General features: G+C 35.9%; 1 protein-coding gene and 1 long non-coding RNA gene across 2 annotated transcripts; one reads left to right on the top strand and one right to left on the bottom strand.

Annotated features, from left to right (window-relative positions):
• Positions 1-1,490: 1,490 nt before the first annotated feature.
• Positions 1,491-20,378, top strand: LOC117069713. Its single transcript, XR_004431638.1, has 3 exons — positions 1,491-1,634; positions 6,816-6,821; positions 20,368-20,378. It is a non-coding gene; the product is annotated as an uncharacterized LOC117069713 (long non-coding RNA).
• Positions 9,319-10,754, bottom strand: CUNH11orf1 (chromosome unknown C11orf1 homolog). Its single transcript, XM_033188168.1, is given in 2 exon segments — positions 9,319-9,627; positions 9,695-10,754. A coding segment is annotated over 1 exon segment (255 nt). The 5' UTR covers positions 9,971-10,754; the 3' UTR covers positions 9,319-9,627; positions 9,695-9,715.
• Positions 20,379-26,166: the final 5,788 nt, after the last annotated feature.

The following is a 26,166-nucleotide window of genomic DNA, read 5'->3' as shown; positions in this document are numbered from 1 at the left end:
TCCCCTATGACCTGCAATTCTACCTTTAACTCATGTCAAAGTTCAACATAAGAATGAAACTGACTTTGATGTCTCTCTTTCATTTTATTTTAAATTGTTTAACACTGTTGCAATTCTAAATTATTTTAGTTATTATACCTTTATATTTGGTACAAAATATGCACTGTTTCCTTATGATTGCCTATAGTGATAAGTACAGAGTATTGATTATTCATATTCCTTTACTTTATAACTTACATATTTGAATCAACATGTGAAATTGTATAAAGAATACTGATGAGATTAAGGTAGAATTTCTTTAAATAAATAACACAATTTAAGAAAATTTCAGATTTTTATAGTATGTGTTCTTCTTATCAGTGAATACGGAATATTTCTCAATTTGATCAGAACTTTTTAAAGCCTTAGAGTATAATTTTACAATTTTATATATAGTTCTTAAATTTTCTTATCATTCATTTTATATACCATATAGATATCTTTTTCTGTTATGAAGAATGAATAAAACAATGTAATATAATTATTTGAAGGTCAATGAGCTATTCTTTAAACGATGAAATCTAATTACATGTGGGCTAATTATTATCTTGGGTGGAAATGCTCCATTTCTAACTCCATTTATTAAGATACATTGTTAAGCACATTGATTAATTTTAGAAATTTGTAAGCATTTTTGAATATCTACTTAGATAAACATATAATCCACAAAGACTGGCTAAGATATTCAGAGCAATGTTAAACAAATTCACTGATAAAGATCATCTTATCATCTATTGATTTTAAAGAGAATGCTTTCCTGATCTTATAAATTAACATGACTAAAAAGATATAGGAGTTCCTTTCACTCATAATTAACCAAAGCTTTTTTGTTTATTTGTCTTCTGGTTTTATAATAATAGTGTAATTATTAAACCATGGATGAAGACTATTTTGACGATTTCCAAAGAACAAATCTTTAGTGTAATTCATTATCTCTTCTATTTCCTATTTTCCTATTTCATTGATTTCTGCTTTACATTTTCTTTTTTTTTTTTTTCTGAGACGGAGTCTCACCCTGTCGCCCAGGCTGGAGTGCAGTGGCGCAATCTCAGCTCACGGCAAGCTCCACATCCCAGGTTCTGGCCATTCTCCTGCCTCAGCCTCCCGAGTAGCTGGGACTACAGGCGCCCGCCACCTCGCCCGGCTAGTTTTTTGTATTTTTTAGTAGAGACGGGGTTTCACTCTGTTAGCCAGGATGGTCTCGATCTGCTGACCTCGTGATCCGTCCGTCTTGGCCTCCCAAAGTGCTGGGATTATAGGCTTGAGCCACCGTGCCCGGCCTGCTTTACATTTTCTAAAGATTTGCTTCAACTTACCTTGAGTTTAGTCTTCAGTAATTTATTTAACATTTTATGTTAAAAAGTTGCCTGCCAAATTAAGAATATCCTTCTTTTATTAAAAATAAAATAAAATACCATTTATTGTTATAAATGTTCTGTGAAACTTCACTTCTATAGAATTAAGTAATTTAAGCTAAAAGCTGTTGGAACTTTATATTATTTTGAGCCTTGAGAGGAATATGGCTGTGTGGCCTGAATCATATAGCATGCAGCTGCAACTTCTGCTTTTTCTTGTGAATGATATGAAAAGATCAAGTAGCTCCAGAGACAAGACTTTTTTGAAATCATTACCCTCTTCAATAAATGTTGAAACAATCTTCTTTGGAATGTAGTGAGCTGTATTCAATCAAATCACTGTGATGTATGTACTGGCCTTCTATGGAAAATAATGTGATCCTGCTACACGTCTCTATTTCTGCCTATATAAGTGAAACCTTAATTTCTCTACTTTGGAGCACTGACCTTATTCTTTTGGAGTAAATGGTTTTTGGGTAGCCATCCTCAAATTTTATGCTCAAGTAAACGCAATAATTACATTTTCTAAAGCTCACTATTTAAGACTGACACTCTCATGACATATAATAGATTTTGATATGTAATTTTTAAAGTATATTTGATTTAAAATATTTTAATTTAAATTATAATTCATTCCTCACACATGATTTATTGTTACATGATTCAATAAATTTCATTTATTTTTATTTGTAAATATAATTTGATTTATAGTTTACCATTTAGAAATTAACTTCCACATAAATTGCATTGTAGTCAGAGAATATAGTGTGTAAAATTGCCTATGAGATTCACTTTTATATTAAAACAAATACATGTCTGTGTTCCATGTTTGCAAATAATGTGAATTTATAATCACTGAAAGCAGGATTACTTACATGATGACAACATCAAATTGTAAATTTTGTGCAACACTGTTTTGCTGATCATTATTTGTTTTGTCTGTCAATTAATGAGAAATTTATTTATTTATTTACCTTACAGATAAGAGTCTCACCTATTGCCCAGGCTGGATTGCAGTGTTGCAATCATAGCTCACTGTTATCTTGAACTAGGATCAAGCCATCTTCCTGCCTTAGTCTCCCAAGCAGCTAGGAGTACAGGTGCACGCCACTATGCCTTGTTATTTTTTGCTTGTTTGTTTTGTAGAAATGGTTTCACTCTGTGCCCAGGCTATCCTTGAACTTCTGGCTTCAAACAATACTCCTGGCTCAGCTTCCCCAAGTGCTGGGAATACTGGCATGGGCCACCATGCCCTGCCTAGAAATATTTTTAAATCTCCCACTATAGTGATAGATTTCTCCAATTACCTCTTCAATTCTAATGAGTAATTTTATATATCCAAGCTATGTTTTAAGTACAACACAGTTAAACTATTTATGCCATACAGTTGAATTATAATTTTATTATTTTATAGTAACCTTCTTTATCCCTAAAACTGTTTACTGTAAAATCATTTATCTCATATTATATGGATATATCAAATAGTTTTGTTTTAAATAAAATAAACCTTGCTTGTTTTAGCATGTATGTGTGGGGATGGTGGGGAGGACAATACTTCAAACCTCTCTTTCCCAGCAGACACCAGAATTACCCTTGAGAATATGTTGCACCTGGGCTCTAACTGTTACGGAATAAAAGGCTAATTCAAACTTTTAATGTCCCATTATGCTGTAAGCTAAACTTTCTAGAAATTACTGAATGTTCTGGATCCACAATTTTAAGCACGCTTTCATAATTATGAATCTCCTTTTTTTCTTGGCTGTCAGCAGGGATAAAAACAAAGCACAAGGCTGAGTGCACAGGCAGTTGTCCTAGATGCTTTTCATTTTAGAGATCAGAGAGAGAAACTCAGCCAATACAGGACACGTGAGAAATTAGGACTGTTTGAAGTCGTGTTAGCCATGCCTCGACATAGTTGTCACTTTGTGCATGACGTGTTTTATTGAACACTTTTCACCTTTTGCAAAGGAGACAGTCTTTCTGTGGGCTCAGTTTTGATGTCAAAAGTTAAATTGATTTGAAATTACCTGGTGCCCTCAAATGCAGAGTTGTGAAGACATTTGCATTAAAGTAGGGAAGACGTAGTAAAACTGAGATTTCATATGTAACTGAAAGTAAGAAAAAAAATATTTCCTCAAATTATTTGGCCTTTTAAATTTTATCTGCTTGTCCTATTGCTTGAATCATATTATATCATATAATAGATACAAAATCATTATTTTAATACTTATGAAAAAGAACTAGATGTCTGTTTAAAAGTTAAAGATATCTTAACCTTCTATTCTTTGTAAAGCTGCATAAGAAAACCCACATCCAAAGTTCCACAAAGGCTGCGATATGGATAAGTTTATATTTCACATTGGATGCTCATCATCTTTCGCTGTGCATGATCAAAAATGAGCATGAATAAAATGTATTAAATTAATAAATCACTGAACTGAGAAGTTAGATGTATTTTTAAAATAACATTAAATAAATATCAGTACTGAAGATTTGTATTAATTATTTTTTATTTTTAATTAATGGGCAGCAGATGTGTGTGTGAAGGATGGCAAATAGAAGGTATTTTATCATCATTTAAAATTTAAAACTGTTAGTCTTAACTTTTGAAAACACAAAATTCTCATAGATATAATGGAAACATAGATGTTAAATGTAATTCAAGCTGGACTACTCATTCTGCAGCTTCATCAATATTCAGTTATAATAAATGATTTAAGTTTCTGAAGAACAGCTCAAAAAATGGTTAGTATATATTATATATCTATATATGTGTGTTTATCAGTATCTGTGTCTATATTTATCAATCTCTATATATCTAAACATATATGTGATATAGTATGTATACATTTATTTTATATGAAGCAATATAAATAATCTGAAAATGACAATAATGTAACTTATTATTTAATATATTTTTATTTTCCTAAAAGCATTACTCTTGACATTGTCTCAGTAGATTGCTAGGAATATCATCACTTACTTTAAAATGATAATTCCATTTGAAGCCTGTCATATAGTGTTTCTATAATTTTTATGCATATTAAACATTTTAAGTTTTAATCCTATGAATGTGGAAAACATTACATTAACATATTAAATGAGTAAAGTTCAATAGAAAGAGATATAACAAAGTATCACAAGCAGTACCCTACGTGCTTAAGATTCAAATGTCTATTTTTAACATTGGATAGACTACACCTTACTTAATAAATTTGAGGAGTGAAAGACTTTTTGTTTTTTTTCCAAGACAGTGGAAAAACAGCTCTCTCTCTCGCCCATGCTGGAGTGCAGTGGCGCAATATCAGCTCACTGCAACCTGAAGAGTGAGACTTTTTAAAAAATGTTCAACTTGGGAAAATTTTTAAGTGATCCTCAAAACACACAGTCTTATTTTTTAATTTTTAGAAAAAGGTGAACACCCATTAATCTAATGCCATTTGATTTACAGAATTACAATTAACGGTGAAAAACAGCAATTTTCAGTATCTTGATGTTAAATACTTAGAGGTCCTCAGGATATTTTCAGGGAGCCTACACAGTCAAAAATATTTTACTATTAAGGTTATGATGCAATTTTCCTTTATTATCCCCATACCTTCACAAATATAGAGTACAAAAAATGTATTGATATAATTTCAAAATCTACATTTCATTAACCCTTAGAGACACTACCACTTATCATCCAAAGGGAATTATTCTGAAACCTGAAGATCTCATGGAGTAGCTTAGGCTTCCTTTGGATCTATTATCTTTTCCTTTTTTCGTATTCCTCCTTTTTGGAATAGAAATATCTATCCTACCAGTGCCTGTCCCACCACTGGATTCTGAAAACACATAACTCGTTTAGCTTCATAGATTCACCAATAAAGATAACTTCAGTTTTAGGAGAAATCGTACCTTGAGTCTCACCCATGTCTGATTTAGATAGCATTTAGATGAGACTTTGGACTTTAGACGTTAGAGTTGATGTTGTAATGAGTTAAGATTTGGTGATCTGTTGGGGTGGAAAAAATGTATGTTAACATGAGAAGGACATGACTTTTGAGGAGCCAAAGGAAAAATGTTGTGGGCTGATTGTGTCCCCCCACAAATTCAAGTATCAAAACTCCAATCTCCAATGTGGTAACATTAGAAGGTGGGACTTTGGGAGATAATTAATATTAGTTGAAGTCCTGTGGAGATAAGTACCCTTGTAAGAGTCCCCAGAGAGTGATTTGATTCTTGCAGTTCCCAGTCTGAGGCCAAGAGAAGAAGAGATGAGCTGTCCCAGCTCAATCAGGAAGGCAGAAAAAAAAAAAAGGTGCTAATTTCTCCTTTTGCTCTATTCAGGCCCTCAACAGATTGGATCGTGCCCACCCACATTGGAGAAGACAATCTGCTTTACTCATTCTGTCAAATGAATGCTAATCTCACGAAAAAAAAAAAAATTGACACTGAAGTAATGTTTAATTTGGGAATGTTGTGCCAAGTCAAGATGACCCATAAAAAATTAACCATGACAGAGTTCTTCATTTACTCTTTTATTTTCCTAAGATTTTATGTTTGATCCTTCATTTGTATTTCATTTTTTATTTTCCCTCATCTTAAAGAAAATCGTTTTCTCCCCTGTTATACAAAGACTACATGTTGGTAAACTTCACATATTACGAAGAGAAAGGAATAAATAGTCTAAAATTTACTGCAACAAACACCTCTGTACCTCAGAGAGGCAGTTATTTTATTCAACAACAACAAAAAAGCCCCAGAAGGTCATTGCTTACATAACAACAACATCAAATACCTAAATACCTAATACCAATCAATATAACTTTTACGGTTTCACACCTTTTTAAACGTTTTGCTAAATCAATGAGAAAATAGTATATTTGATGAGATTTTAATTTTAACTTTTAAGGAGGATATTTAATATCACTTAATATATTTAATTAGCCACTTAGATTTAAATGTATTGGGATATCAATTACTTGCACCAGTTAGCACTTGCCACATAACAATAATCCTAAACTGGGTGATATATAAAACCATTCAGCTGTTCTAGCTGTGCTCCATGGTGCGGCTCTAATATGCATGGCTGAATCACTTTAGCATCTGTGGGTGGATAGAATGGGGAATTTGGTTACATCTAGCCTTGGGATGATTCCGCTTTGTACCTTCTTCTTGTTCATGTTTCATCGTTTTTCTGAATCCAGCAGGCTAGTTCATAAATGTCCGTCTCAGGCAATGACAAAAGTGCAGGAGGGCAAATAATAACTCACAAGACATCTTTAGCCCCAGTACTGGAATAGACACATCATCACTCTGCTTAATTGATTCTCCTAAACAAATCAAATGGTACTCCCAAATTCCACAGATGAGAAAACAGACTCAACCTCTTACTAGAAAGAACAGCCAATAACATGACATGGGGTGTGGATAAAGGGAAGGGTGATATGCTGAAATCAACAGGGCAATTAACCACAGTCTTTCCTCTTGGATGCATTGATTTATATACCTTTGTGTGGAAAATAATGTTACAGAGATACTAGGATATCCAAAAGACATTTAATGACAATGAGGATTGAAATTCAGGATCTGATGACTTATATGAGATTGCCCATGTTGCTTCTCTTCATCTGGTGGTCTATAAGCTAAATGCAAATGTGATTTGCCCTCCACACACATGTGAAATGCTGAATTAGGAGCAGATAAACACAATGTACACACATTCAGAAAAGTAAGAAATGTGAGGCAAAGAGCAGTGGATGGCCAATAGGAATTCTGAAATCCCACTGAGTTTTACCAGGTAGGTCCCTCTGGAGGTGATAATGTTTGTTGGTTGAGCCTGGTTCTTCTCTGTCAGCATTTCTTTCAAGTATGTTGGTATCTCTCCTTTGAGATGTTCTTCCTTCTTCCATTACCTTCCTTAGTTGCTTCTGAAAAGGCCTCAGAAAATATATTTTTGTGCAAATTTCTCAGCCTACTTGTTACTAGCATGAAGTTAAGGGCCCAAATAACTAATTGCATATTGAATAATCTCAGATCTTGAGATTGTCCAAGGCTAGAACTGATCAATCTATCTGGGGGAAAAGTAGATAAACTAATAATAATGGACAGCTAATGAGCCTATGGACCAAAGAAAAATTTCAAAGGAAAATTAGAAAATATTCTTAATCAATGAGAGTGAAAACACAACATGTACAAAACTTATGGGATGAAGCTGAAACAAAATGATGATTTGAGGAAAATGTAAAGCATGGAAGAAGTAAAATGAACTAAGCCTCCATTTAAGAAATTATAGATACAAGAGAAGAACAAATTAAACTCAAATAAGGCAGAAGAGTAGGAGCAGTACCATAGTTGAAAGCAATCAAAAAAGAAAGTAGATAAACATTAAAGGGAAGAAAAATAAAACCTGAAGCACACAATTTGAAAATATCCAAGAATAATAATTAATATAAATGAAATACATTTATATAACATTATACAAATATTAATACAAATGTTAAATGAAATTAATAAATTTCTAGGTAGACATTATAGAAAAGAGAGAAAACACATGACCAATATTCAGAATGAGCAAAGTGACATCACCACACATTCTGTAAACAATAAAAAAAAGGAAATACAATATTATAAAGTACTTTGTCAATGATCTAACGAGTTAGAATACATGACTAAATCTCTTAAGAAAGGAAGATTACTTAAGCTAACTAAAAAAACACATAATTTAATTCATTTTTTAAAACCTCAACACTTTAACTAATAAAGATTTTCTGCGAAAAGTACTCCTGTCCTTGAGAAGGCAGCTTCACTGGTGCATTCTACCAAATATGTAAGGGAGACATAATGACATTCCTCCAAGCACTTTTTCCGAAATCTGAAGTCACAAACTCATTCTGTGAACTCAGCATCGCTTGATACCCAAACAGAAAAGGCTATTAAAAGAAAAGTAAACCACAGACAAATACGTATCATAAAAAAAAGCACAGAGTTCTCTAACAAAATGATAGACATTCAAATTCAACAACATATACCTGGGATGAATCTCATTTTGGTCATGTTATATATAAATGTGGTTTACCCTCCACATACATGTATGTTATATATACCATGACCAAAATGAGATTCATCCCAGGAATACATGACTGATTTCACAATAAAAATCAACTAATCTATTTCAGCATGTTTACAGACTTAACTAAATGATCATTGTAAAAACTATTTGTAAAATCCAATATCTACACTTGATAAAAGTCTCAAAAAACTAGGTATACAATGCAAAATTTTACCTGATAGAGAACATGTCTGTGAAAAATCCCTAGTCAGTGTCATACTGAATTGTGAAAAACTAAATATTTTATCCCTAAGACAAGGAACAAGAAAAAAATATCTAATCTAACCAACTTAGTTCAACATTGTAGTAGAGATTGTAGGCAAAAGAATAATCATCCCCCATACGTAACAATAATAATGACAATAATAATAAGCTTCAAAAGAAAAAGGAAGAAATAAAATTATTTTTATCCACAAATAGCATGATAGTTCATGTAGAAACTTTCAATGTGTGTGTGTATATATATGTGTATATATGTCTTTATGTGTGTGTGTGTGTAATGTCTTAAGATAGTCTTTGGTAAGACTAACAATGTCTTATCTTAAAAAGTTCTAACCATTCAACTCAGCTATTCCAGTTCTGTGGTGGTTAATTTTATGTGTCACCTTGCCTGGGCTAAGAGATGTTCAGATAGCTGGTAAAACATTTATGGGCATGTCTGTGAGTGTGCTTTCAGAAGAGATTAGCATTTGAATCAGTTGACTGAGTAAAATGATCTGTTCTCATCAGTGAAAACAGGCATCATCCAATCTTGTGATAGCCTTAAACGCCTTTTGAGAGCCCGAACCAAAGCCAGGTTAAAGGTGATTACTCTCTATCTACTTTTTTTTTTTTTTCTGTGTTTTTTGCTTTATTTATTCAGAGAATGAAACTGTGCTACAGTGAGCTAAATTTTTAGCTATGCTTTGAATGTGCTCCCTTCTACTTTTTACTGTGGAAAAGTGAAGTATCTTATCGTTTCTTAGAAACCTGGATGCTGAAATTAGTCAATATTAAGATATTATACACATCCTGAGTGACGCCTGATTTAAGATTTTGAATAGCTATTCATGTAAGTTGACTTTTCTGTGCATTTGTATCGGGGAGGATCCAGTTCAGGTTGATGTCCTGGGAACCAGTGAGGCTCTCGCTTAAATCTATGCGTTGAAAGTGGCATTTTGTTGTTGTAGCTTGTATCATATGTTGTTTCAAAGTAGTGTCCAAACTGGGAAGACAAGGGTTTGGGCTACACGATATTCCTCAGGTCATACCTTTCCTGGTTCCAGTTGCCCATCAGGGTACGGTTCAAATAGACATTCTCATTAGTGGTGCATCTCTATCCATACTGGAAAAACTTGGACATATTATTCCAATCTGTCCACACTTCACCATGGCCATCTGCATTAATGATGCTGCCACAATGTGGGTTCGTGAGGAAACAGGCGAGGTTCTGTCTCTGGAGGAGAAATTTTGAGCAGCAGAGACACTGGGAGGCAGCCATTTCGAAGGAGGTGAAAAAAGTTTCAAAACCTTTTGCGTCAAGAGCATGCAAGACACGGTCCAATCTCTCCTTGGCCTCAGCCCCGCCCCGTTTCTTTCACTCAGAACTCGCCTCACCCCTTGTGACTGCTTGTGACCTCATGCAGGGGTGATGAAGTCGCTCAAGGCCATGCTTGGGCTAAAGGCACTATGATCTTCCCGAGGGGCTGAAAGGGCGAGGGAACAGGAAAGTGGGCGTCTTGCTTTTGCATTCATAGTTATTATCTTCCCAAGGAGTCGGTGCACCCATTCATCTAGACAACCGGGCACCAAGGGTGCCTCATCAACTAGTGACGAGTGAAGAGAGGGCGGGCAGAGATCCGCGAAGGAAGTGACGTAAAATGAGCGCCACAGAGAACGTGAGACGGGAGTCCGTGGAGGCCATGTCCCCTCGGGGCCTCCTGTTGGTTGGGGAGGGGAATTTCTCCTTCGCCGCCGCTCTGAGCGAAACCCTGGATCAGAACACTCCTCTTAACGCCACCTGCCTCCAGCGCCCAGCCGAGTTGACCTGGGATCCAGTGGCCCGGGAGTATCTGCGGTACCTGCGCGAGCGAGGTAGCGAGCCCGCCCCTCTGCGAAGCCCTGCCCGGCTGGCGCGTCCCAAAGTGGAAAGGGTGGGGGCGTGGGGATGTAACCCAAGTGGAGACTGTTCTTGATCCTCCCAGGGATATTCACATAAAGCCGGCTTTGTTCCCAGACTTGGGCTGGTCTGCACGGTTTAAGTTAGGAAGAGTTTTTCTGTTACATGTCTTTTCTTTTTTTTTTTTTTTTTCATGGTTTTTTTTGTTTGTTTGCTTTTGTTTATTATTATTATTATTATACTTTCAGTTCTAGGGTACATGTGCATAACGTGCAGGTTTGTTACATATGTATACTTGTGCCATGTTGCTGTGCTGCACCCATCAACTCGTCAGCACGCATCAACTCGTCATTTACATCAGGTATAACTCCCAATGCAATCCCTCCCCACTCCCCCCTCCTCATGATAGGCCCCGGTGTGTGATATTCGCCTTCTGGAGTCCAAGTGATCTCATTGTTCAGTTCCCACCTATGAGTGAGAACATGCGGTGTTTGGTTTTCTGTTCTTGTGATAGTTTGCTAAGAATGATGGTTTCCAGCTGCATCCATGTCCCTACAAAGGATGCAAACACATCCTTTTTTATGGCTGCATAATATTCCATGGTGTATATGTGCCACATTTTCTTAGTCCAGTCTGTCACTGATGGACATTTGGGTTGATTCCAAGTCTTTGCTATTGTGAATAGTGCCACAATAAACATACGTGTGCATGTGTCTTTATAGCAGCATGATTTATGATCCTTTGGGTATATACCCAGTAATGGTATAGCTGGGTCATATGGTGCATCTAGTTCTAGATCCTTGAGGAATTGCCATACTGTTTTCCATAATGGTTGAACTAGTTTACAATCCCACCAACAGTGTAAAAGTGTTCCTATTTCTCCACATCCTCTCCAGCACCTGTTGTTTCCTGACTTTTGAATGATTGCCATTCTAACTGGTGTGAGATGGTATCTCATTGTGGTTTTGATTTGCATTTCTCTGATGGCCAGTGATGATGAGCATTTTTTCATGTGTCTGTTGGCTGTATGAATGTCTTCTTTTGAGAAATGTCTATTCATATCCTTGCCCACTTTTTGATGGGGTTGTTTGTTTTTTTCTTGTAAATTTGTTTGAGTTCTTTGTAGGTTCTGGATATTAGCCCTTTGTCAGATGAGTAGATTGCAAAAATTTTCTCCCATTCTGTAGGTTGCCTGTTCACTCTGATGGTAGTTTCTTTTGCTGTGCAGAAGCTCTTTAGTTTAATTAAATCCCATTTGTCAATTTTGGCTTTTGCTGCCATTGCTTTTGGTGTTTTAGACATGAAGTCCTTGCCCATGCCTATGTCCTGAATGGTACTACCTAGATTTTCTTCTAGGGTTTTTATGGTATTAGGTCTAACATTTAAGTCTCTAATCCATCTTGAATTAATTTTCATATAAAGAGTAAGGAAAGGATCCAGTTTCAGCTTTCTACTTATGGCTAGCCAATGTTCCCAGCACCATTTATTAAATAGGGAATCCTTTCCCCATTTCTTGTTTTTGTCAGGTTTGTCAAAGATCAGATGGCTGTAGATGTGTGGTATTATTTCTGAGGACTCTGTTCTGTTCCATTGGTCTGCACCTCTGTTTTGGTACCAGTACCATGCTGTTTTGGTTACTGTAGCCTTGTAGTATAATTTGAAGTCAGGTAGCGTGATGCCTCCAGCTTTGTTGTTTTGACTTAGGATTGTCTTGGCAATGTGGGCTCTTTTTTGGTACCATATGAACTTTAAAGCAATTTTTTCCAATTCTGTGAAGAAACTCAATGGTAGCTTGATGGGGATGGCATTGAATCTATAAATAACCTTGGGCAGTATGGCCATTTTCATGATATTGATTCTTCCTATCCATGAGCATGGTATGTTCTTCCATTTGTTTGTGTCCTCTTTTATTTCACTGAGCAGTGGTTTGTAGCTCTCCTTGAAGAGGTCCTTTACATCCCTTGTAAGTTGGATTCCTAGGTATTTTATTCTCTTTGAAGCAATTGTGAATGGAAGTTCATTCATGATTTGGCTCTCTGTTTGTCTGTTATTGGTGTATAAGAATGCTTGTGATTTTTGCACATTAATTTTGTATCCTGAGACTTTGCTGAAGTTGCTTATCAGCTTAAGGAGATTTTGGGCTGAGACAATGGGGTTTTCTAAATATACAATCATGTCATTTGCAACAGGGACAATTTGACTTCTTCTTTTCCTAACTGAATACACTTTATTTCTTTCTCTTGCCTGATTGCCCTAGCCAGAACTTCCAACACTATGTTGAATAGGAGTGGTGAGAGAGGGCATCCCTGTCTTGTGCCAGTTTTCAAAGGGAATTTTTCCAGTTTTTGCCCATTTGGTATGATATTGGCTGTGGGTTTGTCATAAATAGCTCTTATTATTTTGAGGTACGTTCCATTAATACCGAATTTATTGAGCGTTTTTAGCATGAAGGGCTGTTGAATTTTGTCAAAGGCCTTTTCAGCATCTATTGAGATAATCATGTGGTTCTTGTCTTTGGTTCTGTTTATATGCTGGATTACGTTTATTGATTTGCGAATGTTGACCAGCCTTGCATCCCAGGGATGAAGCCCACTTGATCATGGTGGATAAGCTTTTGATGTGCTGCTGAATCCGGTTTGCCAGTATTTTATTGAGGATTTTTGCATCAATGTTCATCAGGGATATTGGTCTAAAATTCTCTTTTTTTGTGTGGTCTCACCAGGCTTTGGTATCAGGATGATGTTGGCCTCATAAAAAGAGTTAGGGAGGATTCCCTCTTTTTCTATTGATTGGAAAAGTTTCAGAAGGAATGGTACCAGCTCCTCCTTGTACCTCTAGAATTCAGCTGAATCCATCTGTTCCTTGTTTTGTTGGTGGTGGTAGGCTATAAATTATTGCCTCAATTTCAGAGCCTGCTATTGGTCTATTCAGGATTCAACTTCTTCCTAGTTTAGTCTTGCGAGAGTGTAAGTGTCCAGAAAATTATCTATTTCTTCTAGATTTTCTAGTTGATTTGCGTAGAGGTGTTTATAGTATTTTCTGATGGTAGTTTGTATTTCTGTGGGGTCGGTGGTGATATCCCCTTTATCATTTTTAATTGCGTCTCTTTGATTCTTCTCTCTTTTCTTCATTATTAGTCTTGCTTGTGGTCTGTCAATTTTTTTTGATCTTTTCAAAAAACCAACTCCTGGATGCCTTGATTTTTTGGAGGGTTTTCTGTGTCTCTATCTCCTTCAGTTCTGCTCTGATCTTAGTTATTTCTTGCCTTCTGCTAGCTTTTGAATGTGTTTGCTCTTGCTTCTCTAGTTCTTTCAATTGTGATGTTAAAGTGTCCATTTTAGATCTTTCCAGCTTTCTCTTGTGGGCATTTAGTGCTATAAATTTCCCTCTACACACTGCTTTAAATGTGTCCCAGAGATTCTAGTATGTTGTATCTTTGTTCTCATTGGATTCAAAGAACATCTTTATTTCTGCCTTCATTTCGTTATGTACCCAGTAGTCATTCAGGAGCAGGTTGTTCAGTTTCCATGAAGTTGAGCGGTTTTGATTGAGTTTCTTAGTCCTGCCTGAGTTCTGGTTTGATTGCACTGTGGTCTGAGAGACAGTTTTTTATAATTTCTGTTCTTGTACATTTGCTGAGGAGTGCTTGACTTCCAATTATGTGGTCAATTTTGGAATAAGTGCGATGTGGTGCTGAGAAGAATGTATATTCTGTTGATTTGGGGTGGAGCATTCTATAGATGTCTATTAGGTCTGCTTGCTGCAGAGATGAGTTCAATTCCTGGATATCCTTGTTAACTTTCTGTCTCGTTGATCTGTCTAATGTTGACAGTGGCATGTTGAAGTCTCCCATTATTATTGTATGGGAGTCTAAGTCTCTTTGTAGGTCTCTAAGGACTTGCTTTATGAATCTGGGTGCTCCTGTATTGGGTGCATATATATTTAGGAGAGTTAGCTCTTCCTGTTGAATTGATCCCTTTACCATTACGTAATGGCCTTCTTTGTCTCTTTTGATCTTTGAAGGTTCAAAGTCTGTTTTATCAGAGACTAAGATTGTAACCCCTGCTTTTTTTTGTTCTCCATTTGCTTGGTACATCTTCCTCCATCCCTTTATTATGACCCTATGTCTCTGCATGTGAGATGGGTCTCCTGAATACAGCAGACTGATGGGTCTTGATTCTTTATCCAGTTTGCCAGTCTGTGTCTTTTATTTTTTATTTTATTTTATTTTTTTTTGAGGTGGAGTCTCGTTCTGTCGCCCAGACTGGAGTGCAGTGGCCGGATCTCAGCTCACTGCAAGCTCCGCCTCCCGGGTTTACGCCATTCTCCTGCCTCAGCCTCCCGAGGAGCTGGGACTACAGGCGCCCGCCACCTCGCCCGGCTAGTTTTTGTATTTTTTTTTTTTAGTAGAGACGGGGTTTCACCGTGTTGGCCAGGATGGTCTCGATCTTCTGACCTCGTGATCCGCCCGTCTCAGCCTCCCAAAGTGCTGGGATTACAGGCTTGAGCCACCGCACCCGGCCTGTGTCTTTTAATTGGAGCATTCAGTCCATTTACATTTAAGGTTAATATTGTTATGTGTGAACTTGATCCTGCCATTATGATATTAACTGGTTATTAGCCAGGGGAACTGAGACACACAACACCTGGAATATCGGGTAACTCCCACCCCAATACTGTGCTTTAAGCAAATGAGCACACCAGGAGATTATATCCCACACCTGGCCGGGAGGGTCCCATGCCCACGGAGCCTCCCTCATTGCTAGCACAGCAGTCTGTGATCTAATCGCAAGGCAGCAGTGAGGCTAGGGGAGGGGCGCCCGCCATTGCTGAGGCTTAAGTAGGTAAACAAAGCTGCTGGGAAGCTCAAACTGGATGGAGCTCACAGCAGCTCAAGGAAGTCTGCTTGTCTCTGTAGACTCCACCTCTGGGGACAGGGCACAGCTAAACAACAACAACAATAACAACAGCAACAAAAAAGCAGCAAAAACCTCTGCAGTCACAAACGACTCTGTCTCACAGCTTTGAAGAGAGCAGTGGATCTCACAACACGGAGGTTGAGATCTGAGAACGGACAGACTGCCTGCTCAAGTGGGTCCCTGACCCCTGAGTAGCCTAACTGGGAGACATCCACCACTAGGGGCAGACTGACATCCCACACCTCACACGGTGGAGTACACCCCTGAGAGGAAGCTTCCAAAGTAAGAATCAGACAGGTACACTTGCTGTTCAGCAATATTCTATCTTCTGCAGCCTCTGCTGCTGATACCCAGGCAAACAGGGTCTGGAGTGGACCTCAAGCAATCTCCAACAGACCTACAGCTGAGGGTCCTGACTGTTAGAAGGAAAACTATCAAACAGGAAGGACACCTACACCAAAACCCCATCAGTACGTCACCATCATCAAAGACCAGAGGCAGATAAAACCACAAAGATGGGGAAAAAGCAGGGCAGAAAAGCTGGAAATTTGAAAAATAAGAGTGCATCTCCCCCTGCAGAGGAGCGCAGCTCATCGCCAGCAATGGATCAAAGTTGGACGGAGAATGACTTTGACGAGATGAGAGAAGAAGGCTTCAGTCCATCAAACTTCTCAGAGCTAAAGGAGGAATTATGTACCCAGTGCAAAGAAACTGAATATCTTGAAAAAAGAGTGTAAGAATTGATAGCTAGAATAATTAATGCAGAGAAGGTCATAAACGAAATGACAGAGATAAAAACCATGACACAAGAAATACGTGACAAATGTACAAGCTTCAGTAACCGACTCAATCAACTGGAAGAAAGAGTATCAGCGATTGAGGATCAAATGAATGAAATGAAGCGAGAAGAGAAACCTAAAGAAAAAAGAAGAAGAAGAAATGAACAAAGCCTGCAAGAAGTATGGGATTATGTAAAAAGACCAAATCTATGTCTGACTGGGGTGCCTGAAAGTGAGGGGGAAAATGGAACCAAGTTGGAAAACACTCTCCAGGATATCATCCAGGAGAACTTCCCCAACCTAGTAGGGCAGGCCAACATTCAAATTCAGGAAATACAGAGAATGCCACGAAGATACTCCTCCAGAAGAGCAACTCCAAGACACATAATTGCCAGATTCACCAAAGTTGAAATGAAGGAAAAAATCTTAAGGGCAGCCAGAGAGAAAGGTTGGGTTACCCACAAAGGGAGGCCCATCAGACTAACAGCAGATCTCTCAGCAGAAACTCTCCAAGCCAGAAGAGAGTGGGGGCCAATATTCAATATTCTTAAAGAAAAGAATTTTCAACCCAGAATTTCATATCCAGCCAAACTAAGTTTCATCAGTGAAGGAGAAATAAAATCCTTTACAGATAAGCAAATGCTTAGAGATTTTGTCACCACCAGGCCTGCCTTACAAGAGACCCTGAAGGAAGCCCTAAACATGGAAAGGAACAACCGGTACCAGCCATTGCAAAAACATGCCAAAATGTAAAGACCGTCGAGGCTAGGAAGAAACTGCATCTCTGTGTCTTCTTGAAACAAGAAGTCTACCTTCTCCTGCCCTTAAACATCACAGCTCCTGAATTTTAGGCATTTGGACTCCAGATCTTACACAATCTTCTCTCTTCCAGATGTTACAAAATCCTCTCTCTTCCAGATCTTACACAGTCCTCTCTTCATCTCTTTCAAATTGAGCTGAATTACATGATCAGCCACTGGCTTTCCTGATTCTTCAGCTTGCAGATAATAAAACTACTAGTCCTTCCTAATCATTTGAGCCCATTCCAATAATGCATCTCTTTCTCTTTTTGTATATATGTGTATGTGTATCTATATTCACATATATGCACACATATAAGCCTATATATGTATATACACATATATACATCTCCTACTGTTTTTTTTCTCTGCAGAACAATACATAATACATTTCCTACACTTCTCAAAATAAAACCATATGTCCATGAAAACATGTCTATACAACTGAATAACCAAATTTTACTCTGTATTATATTCATTTACAAAAGAAAGAAGGAACCCAAATTTTCTTCTTTTCATGTATAAATATCTTTCCAGATATTTATAATGATGCAAATGTTCAATTGTGTATTGCTATGATGATACATCTATGCTATCCTGTGTATAATTCCTTAAACATATTGCAGCATACCATTTCCATTGATTCAACAAGACTAGTATCTTCTAGTGATCTTAATATTGCCACATTAAAATACTTACTTTAGTAGTTTGCATGACAATATTTATCGTTAATCTTTTGGAACAACTAACATCAGTCTCATTAAATTCAACCTACAGTTATTGCATTCCTAAGGTTTGAGCCCTAACTGTGTATACTAGAGATTGAAATCTTCACTCAAACTACTACAATGTCCTTAACATTCATAATGTCTCTGTACCCAGCTATATATTATTTTGACCTGTTCTAAATTCCTTTAGTGTTTTGTTTTATTTATTTTTCACCAATAAAATTCTGTTTTGTTTTTTTCATCATAATAGAGTATAGAAAGCATTTAATTTGATGAAGGACAATTTGTTTCTAACTATTCTACTTACTTATTGTATAATCTTAATCATCTATTTTTCCATGTCATTATTGGCATAATATTTATTGTTTTTCTTCCATAGCTCCTGACTGCATTATAAAGGAAGAAACATCCACCTTTCTCCCGCAATGAGCAAATTCTGTGGTAGGTGGGCTGTCCCTCCATTCTTCTTCTTAGTTCTACCTCCTGAGTGGATGACTAATTTAATTGAAGAAACTTTATATTTATTATATAATTATATAATAATCATATAGAAAGTCCATAATAATTATATTAGAAAGATATCTATTCTTTTTCTCTTTTTAGCTTGTTTCTTAAAAACGAGACTGCTCCTGATTTTTACATACTGTAGTAGATAATAACCTGGCAATGAACGGCACATACTTTAAAATAAGTATATTGCTAGTGACTGAATGATTCCACTGCTGGACTCTGGACTCTGTTCTCAAATGTAGTTGCCTTAGACAAGAGAATGACCACTAGCTAGCTGCTTTGAATCTGAAAATATAAATAACACTGAAATACTTTTAGAACATCATAAATAATGTTACAGCTTTCAAGAGCTGCTTGGTTGTTAAAGGTGCTGAGTCTCCTAATTAGAGTTAATAATATTTTCTCTAGAGAGTGCAGATTCTAAAATATAAGACATTATTCTTGCAAGATAGCAATTTTCTTTTTCAGAAATGCCTGAATTAGTAAAAATCAGCATTTGGGGGAATATTGGCATTTGATGATCATTCAAAAGCAATGATTCATCTAAACTGCTCTGGCTGATTATTGTAACAGGATTCCACTCTGCTTTTTATATTTTTTCATAAGGAAATTAACAGACTATTCATAATTCAGAGCAGACACAGGTGTTCATTACCTGTTCTGAGAACACAGTTACAAAAGCACTTATCTCTAATAATGGAAAAATGAAAAGGATTCAAAGAATTACACAGACAGATTGGTTAAAATAAAAGAATATTTTGTCACATTCTACAATGAGCCTGTTTCAATTGTGTCATATAATTCTTCAGGATGAGTACTGCCAAGTGAGAGCAGAAAATACACACTTTATCCACAGAAGACTCTAAGTCAGAAAACCATTATTTCCATGAATAACATAATTATGAAGACCTTAATTTCATCCTGTGAATATAAAAGTAAGAAGCACATCATAAAGCTATCGTTACACCATTTAAGAAACCCAAATATCAGTTATGCTCTGAATTTGGCAGTGTCTTACAGTAATTATCTGGAGTTATACGTTTGAAAAATCCTTAAATAGCAGTTATAATTAGTCTAGAAGAGGGAAATATCATTCTGTATGTATCTTGTAAATTGAGACAGCTCTATTTTAATTATATGACTAGAAATTATAAAATTGTGAGCTAATTTAATCGTAATATCTAGAACTCTGACCTCATAGCTGAATGTGATGCTATTCTCTACCTCTCTCTCTTCCTCTGTGATATTTTTCACCTTTCTTCCATAGATTCAGTATGGTAAAAGGATATCAGTTGCCTAAATATACATTTGGTCATTAGTTCCCTGGAAAAGGAAACTGGAACCATTAGAAACAACTGCAGCTCCTTGGGTTGTCCTCCTCCATGAATTTATATTAGCTGTCAAGCACGATACGGCATAGCCATAATATATATTTCTTGAAGAAAAGATACTTTTCCTTTTTCCAAAGCTTTTTGAACAAGGTGACTATAGTCAATAATAATTTAATTGTGTGTTTTAAAATATTTTAATAGTATATTTGGATTGTTTATAAAATAAAGAAAGGATAAATGCTTGAGGTGATGAATACCTCATTTACCATGATGTGATTATTATACATTATCTGCCTGTATCAAAAATATCTCGTGTATCCCATAAATATATACAACTCTGTGCCCAAGAAATTAAAAAATTTTTAATTAAAACATTTCAAAAGGGGAAAAATAAGAAATATCGGTCTTCACTGATGTTTGTAGCCTGACCTTAGTGTTGATCTGGATGATATTCTCCAGATAAAATTTCTCAGTGGTTTTCTTATTTGTAAAAAAAAAAAGAAAGATTACAGTGCTAGGGCTAATAATACCTGGTTTACACATTTTTACTTTTTATTTTTAAAAACGAACACGGCCAGTAGCGGTGGTTCACACCTCTAATGCTAGCACTCTGGGAGGCCAAGGTGGGCAGATCACTTGAGGCCAGGAGTTTGAGACCAGCCTGTCTAACATGGTGAAACCCTGTGCCACTAAAAATATAAAATTAGTCGAGCCTGGTGGCACATGCCTGTAATCCCAGCTACTCAGAAGGCTGAGACACCATAATTACTTGAACCTGAGAGGTAGAGATTGCAGTGAGCCGAGATCACAACACTGCAGTTCAGCCTGGGTGACAGAGCGAGACTCTGTCTCAAAAAACAAAAACAAAAAACACCAAAAACTAACACATATTCTGAAATGTGGTAGACAATATCTATTTGAATAAATGAATGAATGAAAATCATTCCAAACAAAATGCTAAAAATAAAAACAAGATTTTCCAGCAAAAATCTAAAGAAAAATTGCTTTGCTTTTCAGCATTTTGTTCAGATAGAAGATTCATGTGAATCTTACAGAGAAAAAATGCTTTGCTTTTTAGCATTTTGTTTGGATATAAGATTCATGAGAATTCTAGCTTTGTTACTATATTCTACAAAGTCCAAAAAATGATGAAATATACTTATTTAACTCTGATTTGTTAATATGAGGGTCATGACACTGTTCTGCTATTAACCAGAGGCTATCAGGGATGAGGTGTAAATCCATTGTCCACCAGACCAGCTTCAAGATCAATAATTCACTAGAAGGAGTCACAGAACTCAGAAAAACTGATATACTCCCTGTGGCCATTTATTACAGTGAAAGAATGTAGATTTAAATCAGCAAAGGAAAAAAGCACATGGAGCAAAGTCCAAGAGAAACTAGGCACAAGCTGGCAGGTGTCCTCTTTCCAGTGGAATAACATGGATATACTTATTTCTCCCAGACATGTGTGACTATATTGGTGATTTTCTGCCAGCCAGGAAGTCTCTCCCAGTGTCTAATTTCATGGTTTGTATTGAGGATCCAACATGCTGTTAAGCAGCACCTGTATAATTGACAGCTACTCAGATTCCGTCTCCTAGAGAAAAAATAGGTATTTCACTATAAACTACATTAGCATAAACTATCTGATCAAACTGATGCTACATGGCCTAAAGCCTCAGTAATACAAAAACATAATATCACCCTAAATTATAATGTTAGCATAACTTATTTCATCAAAGTGGTGGTACATGGACATTTATCCAAAAAGACCTACAAATGATGAATAGGTATTTGAAATGATGCTAAACATCCTAATCATCAGGGAAATGCAAATTAAAACTGCAAGGAGCTATAACCTCACACTGAGTATGTTGACCATTAACAAATAATAATAATAATTGTAATAATGGTAATCAGGGTCAGTGGAGAAATTGAAACCTGTACACTGCTGGTAGAAATGTAAAAAGGTGCCGCTGTTATGGGAAACAGTATAAAAGTCTCTGAAAAGAAAAAAAAGAACTACTCTGTTCTCCAAAAGTCCTACTTCTGAGTATTTACTCAAAAGAATTAAAATCAATATCTCAAAGTGATAGATGCACATTTATATTCATTGTAGCATTATTCACAGAAGCTAAGATGTGGGATATATATGCAATACAATATTATTCACTTTGTAAAAAGAAGAAAATTTTGCCATAGGAGACAACATGGATGAACCTTGAGGACATTATGGCAAGTAGAATAAGACAATCAAAGAAGAAAATATACTGTATGATTCCACTTATGTGGCATTTAAAATAATCAAACTCAGAAATGGGAAGCTGAATGGTGATTTCCAGGGGATAAGGAAAGTGAGGAACAGGGATTTGCTGTTTAATAGTTGTAAAGTTACAGTAATATAAGATATATATGTTCTAGAGTTCTACTTTAGAGCATTGTGCTTGCAGTTAACACTATATGGTACACAAAACTTGTTAGTAGGGTAGATCTCATCTTATCTGATTTTGTCACAGTAAAACAAAAAAAGAACAGTTTCTATTAATATCTACAGATAGTTTGGTGATTACTGCAATCGTAAAAACGTTAATTTTCTTATCCACAAAGATGGGATGGCTTGCAATTTATTTGGATCTCTTAAAATTTATTTTAAAAATGTTTTATAGTTATTAGAATTCAAATTTTCTGTTTGTTTTAAAAAATTATAGGTATTCTCTTCTTTTTTAGATTACTATAAATCAAATTGTTCCCTTAATTCCAATTTTTAAATATTCAGCGCTAGTGTATGAAAATAAAATTGGTTTTTGAATATTTATATTGCATCTTGCAGCCTTACCGCATTTACTTATTTCTTCTTATATTTATGTAGTGAATTCCTTAAGATTTTCTATATGTGATAGTATGTTATCTCAAATAGAGATAATTATACCCTCTCTTTTCCAATCTGTATGTCTTCTCTTTCTCTTTCTTGCCTATCTGCCCTGAGTAGAACCTCCAGCACAATGATGAGTAGAACTGGCAAGAATAAACATAAGTGTGTTGTTCCTGATCTTGCTGGCAAAAAGGATTCAGCCTTCTATCATTAAACATAATGTTAGGTGCTGGTATTTCATAGATGTCCTTATTTAGTTTAGAGTGTTTTTATCCTCTTTATAATTTTTTTAGAAATTTTAAAATTGATTTTCTCTGTGTTTTTCACATCACGCAATATCTATCAATCCATTTTCAAGTTCATTCATTCTTTCTTCTAACAATTCAAATGCATTATTGAGATCCTGAAGTAAAATTAGCCAGCTAATTTTCTACCATTTACCACTAGATGTATGCGTGGCTTGGAGGCTGCTTTTACAGTTTAGAGAGTTTACTTTTTTGTTGTTATTCCAGATTCAGCTGGGAACTAGTAGCTTGGAGATTCTCTTTCTGTTCACTTTTGAGAGGGAACATGTTTAAGCATGGTGGTAGGTAGAAAAATGCCTCCCTGCAGAGATGTCCACAACTTAATGTCTGAATCTCATGCTGAATTTTATAGATTATAGAGAAAAGGAAAATTAAATTTGCAGATGGAGTAAAGGTTGCTAATATACTGCCTTTAAAATAGAGACATAATCCCTGTTTATCCAAGTAATCCAAATTTAATGATAAGGATCTTAAAAGAGAAGAGGGATGCAAAACAGAACTAGTGAGATGGTAGAATAAAAAGGACTCTGATATTACTGAATGTGAAGATGAAGAAGGAGGCCATGAGCAGATAAATTCAAGCAGCCCCGAAAAGCTGGGGGAAAAAAACCCCTAAAACTCAAGAAAACCAATTATCCTCTTGATCTGTAAAAAGTAATGCAGCCCTGCTGACATCTTGATTTTTTAGTCTACTGAGACCAATTGTAGATTATTTTTACTAAAAACTGGAAGGTAATAAATTTGTTTCATTTTAAGCTACTTGGTTTGTTGTAATTTGTCATAGCATCCATAGAAAGTGAACATATGCAGACCATAGGTTTCCAGGCTGCCAGTGATGACTACAATAGTATTTTAAAGATCAGCCTCTTAAGAGTTGCTCCTAGATGAGAATAGCTTACTCCGCAGTCAGTGTTCAGTTGAAGGTTTTGTTAATCTTCTTGGGCTAGTGAGGTCTTGGTTTCCTTTGTGCATTTATGAGTGTGTATATGTGCTGGAGAACGCTTTCGAATCTACCCAGATTCTTGTTCTGATTGCCTCTAAAGTAGGCCCTGCTTAGCATATGCACACAATTTTCTTGACATCCGAATTTGACTCTGAACTTAAGGAAAGTGTTTTTGGATAGCTTTTCCCCTGATTTTTCCTGGTTGCTCTGATGTTTTGCTTCTATCAGAGTTACCAGCCTTTTCTTTATTGCTTTCCAATAAGATCTCCTCTGTTCTCAACAATACCCTTACGCATGAAGCTCTAAGTAAAATCAGTTCTCTCAGCAAGTTCCACACAGAGCTCTTCTTGCTAACATCTTGCCTTTCCCTTTGGGCAGAAACCTCACAATACTGCACTGCATTCAGCATCAGGGAACCCTGTGTCCCCACAATGATACTCAATTTCTACAAGTGTGCAGTATGGTGAGTGGCAGTACCTGATCTTTTCAGCTTGTCCCTAAGTGCATAGAACCACAATCTTATGAGTGAGCTGGGATAGTAGTGACTGGAACTCCAGTATTCTCAGACTAACAAATCTGGTGCTTCCATTGTAGGAGGAAGTCTCGGTGGGTAAAGAGAGACTCCGTGCTTTCAGCAATGAATCTCTGGATTAGACCTTTTGTGACATAGAGCTAGGGTATGGGATATGGCCTACGTACCTACATCCTTGTGAGTGAAACCTTAGCTCCAGACTATGAGCTTATGGAAGAAGTAGCCTTGTCTCCTTGACTGTACATACCCCTATAGCTGCCATAATTTGGAGCTGGAGAAAGGGGATATAAGGCAGTATGTCATGACTCAAATGTCTCACGTCCTTTACGTGATTTAGTAGATTACCTTGAGTGATTTTTTCTTCATTTGCTATATGCCTCTTGGATGGTCCCCTGAGATATATTGTCATTGATTTTTTAAAATAATTTTGAGTAATTAAATCTTTGTTTTGCAATGGAAAAAAATATCCACCAAGCTTCCTACTTCATCATTTTGTAAATAATAACCTTCTACTCTCATACAGCTTGCTTTAGCAGTATGGCCATTTGTGTTTAGTTCCAAATATACCACTCCATTTTGTGACTGAATGCCACTGGATATATCTAAGTGCACAACTTGGTTGGCGTAACACTATCAGTCTGTCAATAAAGTTTCCATTAGCATGACAGCAGCTATTTTACAAACAGTGTGTAAAATTACCTGTTGTAGATGACATTTTTCTTCAGAACTCTGAAGACCTATATTTTGATTAATGGCTTCTAGCCTATACATTCTTTATTGTATATATATATCTAACAGCTTAGTAGTGTGTAACAATAATATTCATTTTTCAAAATGTAGAAAAACATTTTAATGAAATAACATACTACAACAGATGTAGAACATATAAATTTATCTCTTAAAATATCCCTGTGTCCTGAGATTTGAAGAAGGTTGATGCCTTAGGACATTTTTCATTACAAAGATCCATCCTCATCAAATTCTCAATTTTATGCTGATTCTTGCTATATTTTAGAAATAAAGGAGTATACACAGAACCAGATATAGATCAGATTACTCTCATGGCTCACAATATATGATCTCTCCCTTTTGTGAAAATATTTATTTTTAATTACGTAATTTAGGATGCATGAATAAAATTCAGGATAAGAATAAAGCACTAGGTAAACTGAGAGATTAAGATAAAAGGAAAAAAGTGTAAATGACATGCATTATTATTTGTAAGTTTTATCAAATAATGCATGTTGTTCATTTACTGTTTTATAGTTATTTATCTTGAAAATATTTTAGGAGTAGAATTTGTTAAGTTTTCATGAGCGAAGATATCAGAAGGTTAAATTAATGTAGAGTCTGTAGAATTTCTTTAAATTAAAATAAGACATTTTAAAAGATTATCAGAGGTATATTTTCTAATTATGCAATAGGAAAATGAGTAGACAAGTTGACTAATCATATTAAATTATAACCTAACTGTTCCAAATATTTGAGAATTGATATTCCTGGTGGTATACTGATTTTGATTATGTTTACTTTCTCAATCTATCTAAATCAGTCTTGATTAGATTTAATAAGGAGTTTGGGCATGTCTTAATGATACTTTTAAATTAATCAAAACCTAAGTAATTTAATATTTATGACATTCATCAAGAAACTAAGGCTGTATTTTTATAGACTTCCATGACTCTATTGTTGTTAATTTGTCCACATGGTACTTCTGATTTGTTACAGGTCTGCACAGCACAGTGTTCAATGGACATTACAAAAATTGTATTGGAATTAGAATTGTATGTATGTGTGCTTACTAAATCCAATTACTGCAAGTTTGTGTTCACACAGAAATGAACTTAAATTACTAC

Source organism: Trachypithecus francoisi, unplaced genomic scaffold (genome assembly GCF_009764315.1).
Source record: "Trachypithecus francoisi isolate TF-2019V2 unplaced genomic scaffold, Tfra_2.0 Lachesis_group3, whole genome shotgun sequence".
In the NCBI taxonomy this organism is placed as follows: Eukaryota; Metazoa; Chordata; class Mammalia; order Primates; family Cercopithecidae; genus Trachypithecus; species Trachypithecus francoisi.
Note: the sequence above shows the minus strand (reverse complement) of the source record. Positions and strands in the feature narration are given on the sequence as shown.